General features: G+C 44.3%; 1 protein-coding gene across 2 annotated transcripts in view; it reads right to left on the reverse strand.

The window, feature by feature from the left end:
• Positions 1–651: 651 nt before the first annotated feature.
• Positions 652–12,622, reverse strand: part of lig1 (ligase I, DNA, ATP-dependent) — a 73,090-nt gene continuing 61,119 nt past the window's right edge. For both annotated transcript variants that reach the window (XM_032532425.1, XM_032532424.1), the window contains exons 25-27: positions 6,135–6,278; positions 4,799–4,891; positions 652–810 (exon numbers count right to left, since the gene is read on the reverse strand). In XM_032532425.1, the coding sequence (XP_032388316.1) occupies positions 736–810; positions 4,799–4,891; positions 6,135–6,278 (312 nt within the window). In that variant the 3' untranslated portion in view covers positions 652–735. The remainder of the gene's footprint in view (positions 811–4,798; positions 4,892–6,134; positions 6,279–12,622) is intronic.

Below are 12,622 nucleotides of genomic sequence, written 5' to 3' on the forward strand. Positions count from 1 at the left end.
CTCTACTCTAGGGAATAAATGTGTGTAATTTAGAAATTTTCAGGACTGATCTAATGTGACTATATATGGGCGAAGCATGGATCAAGTCCGCTGTCAGCTGCAGTGTTTTCATGTTTGGTGTCTTTGTCATATCATCTTCATCATCATGCGGTTTCATTAAACCTTTAGTTACTTCTCCATTGGAACTCTAGCCTCTCTTTGTCCTCATCAAATCAAAGAACACAAGTTAGTTTGATTTTTACAACAGCTCTCATAATCTGGATCTGAACATGCGCCAGATTTGGGAACCAGTTGGGCAGGGACCGTAAGACATACTTGATCACATTAGCACCTTCTAGCCCCTCTTTCAGCCTGACGATGCGGATGTTGCATCTTCGGTCTTCCATATCTGCTAGCTTCACCCCCCACCACTTGAAAAAAGTGGCCATGACTGCCAAGAATACTTGCATTGCTTTCCACTGTAGTTTTTAGGTTGTTCACAATCGATCTGATAGAGCCAAGGCTTGCAGCCAGAGATGCTAGCTGGGCATGGATAGCAGTTAGCTTATGGTCTATGTCAAGACCCATCTGTTGAATCTGAGGCTGGATCTGAGCAAAATGTGGTTTGACGTAGCCTGTTTCTGTTTCTCCAGTAATGCCTCTGCAGTGGAGATTTTCATTTGACATTACATAAAGAAAAAAGCTATTTACAATTATTTTTGAAATTGCCATTATTTATTATTCTCTGCTGATTGCTCAGTAGTAGTCCTCTGGGTCAGCTTTCTCACCCTGGTTCTGAATCTGCTGCTGCTTCTTGTACAAATCAGCAATCTGCAGAAAGAGGGAAAGAGATTGAGAGAGAGCAGAAAAAGAGTTGGCATGAGAGAGGATGCATGAAAGAGAGAAGGCGGGGGGGAGAAGATCATGAAGTCAGGTCAGTAACATGAAGAGGAAAAAGCTAAAAATAACAGTTTGATTATTCATATCACAGGGCTTTGAAGTCAGTGACTCCCAGCTGCCGACTGGGAGACGGAGGTAGAGTTCACTTGAGCTCTTCTGGCTTTAGGAGTGCGGGGGTGGGGTGGGATGAATAATGTGTTAACAGTAGGGGCCCCCCCAGTATCAGCAGTATCAATAGCAGGGCAGCAGGCTGACTAGACCTCTGCTCTGGGTCCAGGTGAGCTGGAGCTTAGATGGGAATTTATTAGGTCACAAATCATTTCTACCAATAAGAATGATAAAGGTGTCTTTGTCTTGCCCTAACAGGTGCGACAAAGCAAACATGAGACTCCGGAAGATGTCCATCAGTCAGTCTATACACACCCACACAGTCCTGAGACGAGGGCTAATCAGCCAGATACACTAGAAACACCAGTGTGGGTGTTCAGCGCCTTAACGCTTTCTGGGAAACGCTTTAGGCAAATATACAATAACATTGAATACTGCGATCGAATTTATTAATTGCGATAAATGTGTACTCAGTTCTGCATTTCTGCTTGTTGAATTTAAAACAAAACATAAAAAGGCTGCACTAAAAAAAGAATGACACAAAACAATGTTACATTTCAAAGTGCAGTTTTCTACTGACAATTTCTTTAAATTAACAAAAGAAAACCGGAGCATTATTAGCAATATGCTGCAGCCTTTCGCGATGTGTTTATTGCGGCAGTTGATAACAGCCTATATCGATGACACTTCATTTCCGGGATTGTTCAGGTGCCGCCAGAAATTCCGCCAGATGTCCGTCACCCTCCTCTTTCTTTGTGTTGGCGTTCTAAACTCCGGTGGGTTTCTGAAGACTATGGTTACCTGCTCCTCAGATCTCTGCAGGGTAAATCCAGACAGCTAGCTGGACTGTCCGTCCAATCTGAGTTTTCTGTTGCACGACTAAAACAACTTTTGATCGTACAGACGTTCCACCAAAACAAATTGCTTCCAAAGACTATTTTGCAGAGGCACCATCACTGTGTCGGGGGCTTAGCACCGCCCATGATGATTGTGATTGGTTTACAGAAATGCCAATAAACCCAAGCACGTTTTCCTCCCATCCCAGAATGATGTGTGGACTAGCAAGACCTTCCTCCGCAGTGCTGTGGTCTAGCAATGGGAGACTAATATTGCGATGACAAAATAAAAAAGGTAGATTGACTCCTTTGGACTTGAATGAGGTCAAGCTTCTTTTAAATTGTCTGCTAAATCACACAAAGTGAAACTAGGAGCGTGTGTTCATCCACCCAGATAACTAATGGAAGATTGATTTAGACGCAGCCCACGTTTCAACCTGACTCCCAACAGCAATGAGCACAAACCTGACTCCACAGTTAACAGATGGCTGTTAATTCCAGTCAGTAAAGGTTGACATTATAATATAATTCAGACCTTATGAAAGTTACACCTGTTTAGGATCAGGTAAAAAAAAAGAAAAAAAAAGAAAAAAAAGAATCCAGCTGGCATGTTTCGGGCCAAAACTCTAAATCTTTGTGAGAATGTCAGTGTGCTTTTACACAACACTGTGCAATGTGTGCATGATCGCTGGGATGGCTTTAAGAGGAAGCTGTTGGCTGTCAGTCAGAGTCTGGACATCCAGGCCAACACTTGATGCTGGCAATCCAGTCTTCAAACTTTTAGTAGTTTCTCAACTGGTGGACAAAGTGGTAGAGAGTGAACGCCTCTACAAATCAAAGCTAAACGTTACCGGCTTGTTGTCAGACTGTGTTACTGATGAAGTGATTGATTTTTTATTGATTTTTTTATTCTGGGTTGCAGACAGACATTAAAAGGATCCTCAGATATCTAGTCAGTCCAGGAGTTTGCACATAAGAGCATGACTTGGATTGCTAATAAAGAATTTGGACCATGGCATCATTTATGATACATACAGTACATTTTCTGATGTACTCGGGGCTTAAAGCGAAAAAAATTCTTGAGCCTGAAACTTATTTTTTTGAGATCTTGCTTTGGCCAGGTCATCCTGAAAAATGCGATTTTGTCCATGTTGAAATTAGTTTCTTCATGTATATTTATTACAAACTTTCCTTTGTTAAGCTTTTCATATAGCTATACGCCTAAACTCTGGGACGAGGCCATTATGTTTACATAACCGTGCTGGTTCCAAATAGACAGCGTTGTCTTGGGCTACAGATAGCATTGTTTGTCTCACAAACCCGGTCGGTCACAACTGTTTGGATCCTTTCCAGTTTCAAAATGGGAGAATTTTTCTGCATCAAGTACTTTTATTTATTAAAAGTACATTTTCTGGGTGGTACTTGCACACCTATACCTAAGTAACATCATCAATGCTGGACTTTTTCTTTTACAGTGCGGTATTAGTTGTTTGCGGCTGTGGTTCAGGGGTAGAGGGGTCGCCTGACAATCGGAAGATTGGTGGTTTGATCCCTGGCCCCGCAGTCCCATGCTGTAGGGTCCTTGGGCGAGGCACTAAACCCCAAGTTGCTCCCGATACTCCCGATAAATGTGTGTGAGTGTTTATCTGATGAGCAGGTGGCACCTTGTACCGCAGCTTTTGCCACAATGTGTGTGAATGCTGAATGGTCCCTGTACTATGTAAAAGCACTTTGAGTAGTCGTTAAAACTAGAAAAGCACTATGTAAGAACAGTCCATTTACATTTTGAAGTAAAGGACCTGAATACTTCACCACTGACACTAATTACAGTCTAGAGTTAAATACCTTTCACAACTTTAATGAATCCAAGGTGATCTGCTTTTATGAAAAGAGCAGATGAAATGGCTTTTTTTTTACTTTATCAATTAGTCAATGAGTTGATAAGTTTATCAATAAAAATATGTTTTAATAAGCACTTAAGCACTTTAAGCACTTCTTTAAGCAAAAAGGCCAACAATTTGCAGGTTTTATCTCCAACATGATAGAAAGTTACTCATCTGTGGCTTTGGGTTGAACAAAACAAGCTTTTTGAAAGAGGTTACCCTGGGCTTCTTCTGTTTTTTTTTTGTTTTTTTTTTATTTATTTATTGAGGTTTCATAGGCCAAACGATTTTTGGTAAAATGGTGAAAACAACCAGCAGACTAATCCTTAATGTCAGTGTTTGTTGTATACCATTGTATTTGTTGTCGTTTGAGAAAACATGACTCTCAACTGTGTCTCCAATAAAAAAACAGAGTTAGTTTGTATAAGATATTTCATATCATATACACTAACATACTGTAGCGATGTGTGCATTGAATTGTAATGTAGGTTTGTTGGGTTGAATCATTCATAAATTATGTGCTGGTGGGTCAGTGGGAAGGTTGGGTAAATACAAACAAAAATAAAGAAAAACATCTTATGAATGCAGGAGAAGGTACCAGATGACTTGCCCATCTCTACTGTAGAATATTATTCACTCCCTTTTTGCTGCCGCACAATATATTAGCCAGACTCCCACACTGAACTCCAGAGGTGCAGCGTTACCTGGCGGTTATTTACTCTAATCATCAGAGCAGTGGGAGGCCAAAATATGAATCAATGACAGTGGGTCCTTGCAGTGCTATTTACACTTAGAGCTTACTTACAGGACAACTCTGGTAAAGGCGGCCATGATGATGTCAAGGTACCGTCTTCACATGGCACTTCAAGTTACACAGTCGGAAAAAATATGGTTGAGTTTTTATAGGTTTATAGTGGTTATTATATTGCAAAAGGCTAACCTGTTAGACCGTCTAGGCCCCCACACATGCTCTACAGATGGTATTTAATGCTTGAAATGTGTATCTGACGTTATTCTATACTTAACTGCGGATTTCACATGCCTATTTTTTATTTTTTAGCCTTCAACAAGTTTCATGGTGATCTGATGTACCTGAGCTCCGGTCGTGGCATCCTCGGGCTTCTTGTCGTCTCTGATCCGAAGGAAGCGAGGGAATCTCAGAGAAATGCCCTTTTCTGGATCCACCTGAGGGCAGGCAGGCAGACCCGATCACAGTCAGTATACAGAACACTTAGATTTATTTATGTGATTAGAACTATACACGTGTTAGCCAGACGGCTGATTTTAAATGAAGTCCTAGTTACCTAGCATGCATGTCTTTATGTTGGGAGGAAACCTACGGCCCAAACATGGGGAGAACATGCAAACTCCACACACACAGGCCCTGCCCGGACCGGGGTTCAAACTCTGCAGTGCCACCTTGTTGTGAGGCAGAAGTGCTAACCACTGAGCCACCATGCTGCCCACACAAGCAGAACTGGAATAAAAACGGTAACCCCTACATGTGTTCTATCATGTTTTTTACTGTCAGACTTAATATTAAATCCCCATTAGTTAACGGCTAGGGTTAGAAAGATTTTATTTTTTTTCAATTGAAGGATTTTAAAACCCTTTTTCAGTTCTAGGACAAAAACTGTTCTTTTGTCATACTTCCATTCCTCAGCTTCTCAATATATACTTTTAAATATGGATGCCTTGCTAATTTTCTTTACTCTTTAGAAGAAATATGATTTCATAGCCACATTGTGATTGTGGAATTCTTTGGTATAGTGACATCCTGGGAAAATGGTTAAGATGAATGGTGTCTCACACCAGTGCTGCTATTAGTGCTGCAATAACCCAATATCAATTCATTCTTTTTCTAGCTCTTCAACATTGTTTGACAACATTCAACTGAAGGGAAAATAGACGTAGCTACATGATGCTTAAAGACACATATTAATAACCTGGTGGTTGACAGAATGTAAAGCGCAGATGCCATTAATCCTCTTAGCAATAGTTAGGAATTGGAATTGTTTACAACAACTCATCCAGCTATCTCACATTCAAGTCCTTAAAAACAAAGTAGTAAGTTTAAGGCTTATTGACAATAAAAAGCAACACCTCACACCTTTAAACTCTGATCTTTTTATTACTAAATATGGTTGGGTAAAAATGCTAAAATATTTTTCCTATAAATGTTTTCAGAAAGTTAAATACTGTAAATGTCATGGCAAACCCTTTAGGGGCACTTTGGGACTGGAGTGTGCAGTCAAAGAATCTGGTCCATTAAATCCAGCATCTTTTACAACGGTTTTAATAACTCAATTATAAGGCGCTAATTGTGACTTTTTATCGTAGGCAACAGACCATAGCAGGCAGAATGTATCAGTGGAAACCCATGGGGGAAAAAAGTGGGGTGGGGGGTGTGTTAACAGGCTGAACTGACCATTCCCATAGCGGCCTTGTAGACAGGCGACAGCGACAGGTCGGCGCACTTCACCTCCCAAACCTGCACGGCATCCAGCCACACATCGGGCTCTGCTGATTGGTCGATGCGGTAGTAGGCACGGGGCTTGGGCAGAATGTGCTCCTACAGAACATAGAAGAGATAATGACCATTTTCATTACAAATTAGGTTTATTTTGCCTTAAAATAACGGCTAAAATAAAGCCAGGCTCAGTTCCCAGAGCCTAAAGTGATGTCACACAATTCAAATGATGTGTAATTGTTGTCCAATTCTTTGTGTATTTTTCTTTTCTTTTTTTTTTTAGCAGAGCTGCAAAATTAATTTAAAATGAGTGTTAAAAATACAATACAATAAAGTTGTATTGTAATATATCCTGAAGATATTCTATTTATGATGACATGAAACAAAAAAACTGTTAATCCTCACATTTTGAAAAAGTAAAATAAACAGAATATACACTGTATATACAAACAAAGACAAAATAGGGCAATGCATTCCCAGAGAAGCGGATAAAGACAGTGAGAGAGGCCTTGGTTGCCCTGCTGAACCTGCCACTTCCTCCCAGCCGCTTCCAGGGAGACAGCACCGAGTCTCAACACTCATATTCACATACCTGCTTGCCTCAGGGCTAACACAAGAGGCTGCTTTTCAAAACCACATTATCATACGCCTACATGAAAGATTTCATTCAGAAACCCCTTTTGCTATTCACGTGTTACGTGATTTTCTCTAAAAACTCAAACTTGCACCCACTCCCACAACTGCTCCTGTTCTGTTTGGAAAAATGAGCAAACTTCTACACTATTTGATAGTGCCTTTTTTAACTGACACAAGCAATCATTATGTAAGCGTAGGTGTAACACTTCTTCAAAATGCCAACCGTGTTTTGGCGTTAAACAACTGTTTCGGCGAATGCGACTGTGGAACAGCGCTGCGTTAACTCGACTGCTGCAGTGTCCACAGAACTGGGTCACAGTTAAGTGATGCTGGGGAAAAGAGAAGGCTCAGGCAGCAGTAGGGCTGCTTTTCTTTCAAGTGACTCTCTTATCCAAGTGAGATGGTAGGCGTGCAGAGTCTTATAAAACATGGCTGTTCATAGACACAAGTTAGCCAAACGCCGATATGCTTTATCTGACAGGTCAGGCATCGGCTGGACTTGATCCACAATCAATCTAGGCTCCTGTCTTTATGGTTATAAAATTAAAACCATGCAATTTTGCAAACCTTCATTACAAAATGTTCACTTATATGCAAATATGTGTCATTTACACCTCCGAGCACTTGGCAAAGCAGCCTTCTCCAAGGCATATGCAGAGAGACTTTTTCAAGGAGGGCAATTATAATCAGGTACAGGTGTTGTTGCTGGGGAGTTTTTACAGACTGCAGCAATAATTGCGAGCTGAAAAAGAAAAGCTTAACTTCTTGTTTAGTGAAAAAACAGGGTTTCTACAGGTTTCACCAAGTTAAATGTGAGACTTTCTAAAACCCTTTTAAGACCATTATGAATGAAACTGAAGACCTATATCGCAACATCAAAAAACAGATGTCAGAGTCCGGAAACATTGTCTGAAACAATTACCCGATTCCATCATTGGCATTACAACATGGGTCATCATAACATATATTCTTACATAAAAGTCTTGTGCCAAAAACTCAAAGGCTATATTCCCGTTTCTGGGAGACTTTCTATGTGACACATCTGAGCAGGAAGTGGTGGGTTTCACTGACAGTAGCTTAATAGCACTCAAACATTATTAAACAAAAACTATTTCTCTCAGGGAAGAAAAGCTGCAGCGGTGGTGAGTATGACATGCCTGTTGTACTGATGGAACTGTTGCTGTGCAATGTGCATTGTTCTGAAATTATCAAGGACACTATTTGGGCATTGATGGTATTTTTGTAGGGCAGACTTTCTGCAGGTTTCACCAAGTCAAATTTAAGACTTTTTAAGACCTTTTTAAGACAATTATGAATTCAACTTAAGAAGATTATCATAATTCTGTGTTTTTTCAATCAAATATCGCTAAACTTGCAATTCCCCATAGGTGAAGAATAAAATCAGTTTTATGTCTGGTATAATCAGGAAGAGACTCGCACCAATAACATGAAAGTTGATTGGCTGGAATATAAGTTGCATGTTGGTCTCATTTGTAGTCGTAATACAGCAAAATTATATTTGGACCAGCAAAAGAAACAACTACAACACCATGGAATCTATAAAAAGAGCATTAGCGGTAGCATTACATGAAAAAAAGAAATAAAGACCGGTTTAAAATGACTTAAAGCTATAGTGCATAATTTATGTCTTCCCCATGAGGAATTCTAAGTGATAACAAAACTGTCAGCACGTCCACATGATACAAGCCTTACATGATTACGCACGTGCCCACCCCCCCACACAGTTGCTATTAGCCAAGGAGGACACGGAGAATTAAAGAAACATGGACTCTTTAGAAGAAGTTATCTTCACACAAGTCCCCGGACGACAATCTTCTGAACATAACCATACTGAGAAACCTAGACAGTTGTGTGGAGCTGATAGTCGTTAGCTTTGTAGCAACTCACTTGGCCATGGCTTGAATATAACAGAATAAAGCTTTAAGACAATACTTTTTTCTCCGGGAACCATGACCTTATCGTGGTGGAGAGGTTTGTGTGTCCCTATGAACCTGAGGGCTGTGTTGTCCGGAAACGCTACCTTTGTGCTCCTGGTAGGTTCCCACTGGCAAAGAGGTCTCAGGGAGGGCCAACCAAGAATGGTTCAAAGACTCCAATTGAAACGGAAGGGAACGAGGGACCCCGCCCGGAGGAAGCCCGGGCCCCTTCTGGAGCCAGGCCCAGACGGTGGCTTCGTGACGAGCGTCTGGCGGCCGGGTTTGCCACGGAGCCCGGTCGGCACAGCCCGAACAAGCGAGCTCGTCACCTCTCCCTCCACCCAGGCCCACCACCGTGGGAGGATCCAAGGGGTCGGGTGCACTGCTACAGGTGGCAGCGAAGGTCAGGGGCTTCGACGGACCAGAACCGGCGGCAGAGGCTGCTCTGGGACGTGGAATGTCACCTTCCTGTGGGGGAAGGAGCCGAACTTTGGCGGGATGGGCTACCGGTTAGATCTGTGGGGCTTACCTCTACGCACATCTCGGTTCTGGAAACCGTTCTCTTGGATGGGGTTGACTCTGTCCTACTCCGAGTGCCTAGGTGTGAGGCGCCGGGCTGGGGTGGGGTGGGGATACTCAAAGCCCCCGGCTGAGCGCCGCTGCGTGAGTTTACCCCGGGACGAGAGGGTCGCCTCCCTACGCCTGCGGGTGATGGGGGAAAAACTCTGACTGTTGTTTGTGCATATGCACCAAACAAGAGTTCGGAGTATTCGGCCTCTTGGAGACCTTGAATGGAGTCCTGTATAGGGGCTCCAGTAGGCTCCATAGTTCGCTGGGGACTTCATCACACGTGGCGGGCATGATGGAGATACTTGGAGAGGCGGGATTGGGAGAACGCCTCCCTGATCTAAACCAAGTGGTTTCTGTTGTTGGACTTCTGTGCTAGTCACGGATTGTCCATCACAAACACCATGTTCGAACATAGGGATGCTCATAATTGACTTGGTACCGAAGAGCACCCTAGGCCAAAGGTCAATGATCATTTTATAATCGTTCATCTGATCTGAGGCCGTATGTTTGGACACTCGGTGGAAGAGAGGGCAGAGCTGTCAACTGCTCACCACTGTGTGTGGTTGGTCAGGGGGTGGGGAAGACCTGGACAGATGACCGGGTAACCCAAATATGGCGGGTACGGGAACGTCTGGAGAGGCCCCTGTACGCGGACTTTCAATCCACACCTCCGGCGGACGTTTTCGTGCTCCCTGTGGAGGCTGGGGGCATTAAACCTGAGTGGACATGTTCAAAGCTTCCATGCTAAACTGCGGCGGGTGGAGCTGTGCTTAGGTTTTAGTGCTCCTCAAGGGCGGTACCCACGAACACCCTGGTGGACCCGGGTCAGGAACCGCCCTGAAGAAGGAGTCTTTCCGGAATAGTGTTGTCTCAGGACTCCGGAGCAGTTGCAGGTACCGACGGGCCCGAAGGGCTGCAGCCTCTGCTGTGACAGAGGCAAAGCAGCGGGTGTGGGAGAAGTTCGGAAAGAGATATGGAGAAGGACTTTCGTCGGCACAAGGTGCTTCTGGAAACCGTTCGCACCCAGGAGGGGGAAGCGAGGAATCATCCAGCTGTATACATAAGGGTGGGACCCTTGTTGACCTCAACTGAGGTAATATGGGCGGTGAAGGAGCACTTTGAGGAACTCCTAAATCCACTGACACCGCCCTCTTTGGTGGAGGCAGAGCTGGAGGATGATGGGTTGTCGTCAATCCCTGGTGGAAGTCGCTGAGGTAGTCACAACTCCACAGCGGCAAGACCAAGGGATTGATGAGATCCTTCAGAAATGCTGAAGGCCTGGGTGTGGAGGGGCTCTTTTTGCACGCCTCTCACATTGCGTGTCTGGGACGGTGCCTAAGGAGTGGCAGACCGGGTGTGGTTCCCTCTTCAAAAAGGGGGACCAAGGGTTGGGGCCAATTACAGGGGTATCACACTTCTCAGCCTCCCTGGTAAGTCTACTCCAAGGTGCTGGAAAGGAGGGTTTGGCCGATAGTCGAACCTCGGATTGAAGAGAACATGCGGATTCCGTCCTGGTCGTGGAACAACGGTCGATCTTTACTCGCCAAGGATCTTGAGGGGGCCTGGGAGTATGCCCACCAGTCCACATGTGTTTTGTGGATCTGGAGAAGGCGTATGACCGGTCCCCCGGGAGAAATTGTGGGAGGTGCTCGGGCGGAATATGGGTGAGGGGTTCCTTCTTAGGCCATCCAATCTCTTGTATGACCAAGCGAGAGCTGTGTCCGGGTTCTCGGCAGTAGTCACTCGTTCCAGGTGAGGGTTGGCCTCCGCCAGGGCTGCGCTTTGTCACCAATCCGTTGTAATATTATGGACAGGATATCGAGGCGAGTCGGGGGAGGGGGTTGCAGTTCGTGTGCTCGGGATCTCATCGCTGCTTTTTGCAGTGATGTGGTCCTGATGGCATCATCGGTCTTTGCCTTCAGCACTCACTGGATCGTTTCGCAGCCGAGTGTGAAGTGGCGGGATGAGGATCAGCACCTTAAATCTGAGGCCATGGTTCTCAGCAGGAAACCGATGGTGCTTTCTCGGGGGGGGAGTGAGTCCTTACCCCACAGTGAAGGAGTTTAAGTACTTGGGGTCTGTTCTCGCGTGAGGGGACCACGGAGCGTGAGTTGTCGGAGAATCGGAGCGCCGGTGCGTGCGGTTTACATTCCGTTTATCGCACCGTTGTGACAAAAGAGAGCTGAGCCAGAAGGCAAAGCTCTCGATCTACCGGCAATTTTCGTTCCTACCCTCACCTATGGTTCATGGGCTGGGTCATGACCGAAAGAACAAGATCCAGGGTACAAGCGTGCCGATATGGGTTTCCTCAAGGTGCTGCGTCTCCCTTAAGAGATGGGTGAGAAGCTCAGTCTCCGAGAGGATCTCGGGTAGAGCCGCTGCTCTTTCGCGTCGAAAGGAGCCAGTTGAGTGGTTCGGGCTATGGTAAGGATGCCTCCTGGGCCCTCCCTGGAGGTGTTCCAGGCACGTCCAGCTGGGGGAGGCCGGGGAACCCCAGACTAGGTGGGAGATTATATCTCCAACCTGGCCTGGGAACGCCTCGGGATCCCCCAGTCGAAGCTGGTTGATGTGGCTCGGGAAAGGAAGTTTGGGGTCCCCTACTGGAGCTGCTGCCCCCGCGACCCGATACCGGATAAGCGATGAAGACGGATGTGGACAATACTTTTTGGGCTTTTTGATACCTAAAATGTTGTTTTGTTTATTAATTTTAGACTTTTTAAGAGCCCACGGAAACCTTGGTAGGGTTCTTGCGCTTCTTCCCATGCTTAAGATATGGCATTGTTTATTTCAGTTAGACTATTACCTGGTTTGATTGCATTGAGAGATGATTTATAAGTATCCAGCCTTCTCTAAGCTGGTGAAGAGTATGTGAGGATGTGGGGCTATTTTAATTCTAAAGGCCAAGGGAACTTTATCAGGATGCATATACCCTGAATCCAGGAATAACTGCCTTTAATAATAAAATCTGCCGGCCTCTAGGGAATTTAACATAGGGGTAGTAACTATGACCCCGTATTTTAATAAGAACATTTATTTATTTACAATACTGTATTCTCTCCAAAGAAATTTGTGTCCTTAAAGGTTGATTTTACCCAATTTTTTAATTTAGGTATTAAAATAAATTTCCAAAACAGATTTTTTTATTCCTCTTTTTTAGTCAACTTAAGCATGTGTATGTAAACTTTTGAGCACCACTGTAGCAACGCTGCCATATTAACATCTAACATATGTGACCTGTTCCTTTCCTCTATGTGTGATTTTGTCTATGCTGGATTTCTGTTTATATTGTAACTGGTGTGCCGT

This window comes from Etheostoma spectabile, chromosome 12 (genome assembly GCF_008692095.1).
Source record: "Etheostoma spectabile isolate EspeVRDwgs_2016 chromosome 12, UIUC_Espe_1.0, whole genome shotgun sequence".
NCBI classification, from domain to species: Eukaryota; Metazoa; Chordata; class Actinopteri; order Perciformes; family Percidae; genus Etheostoma; species Etheostoma spectabile.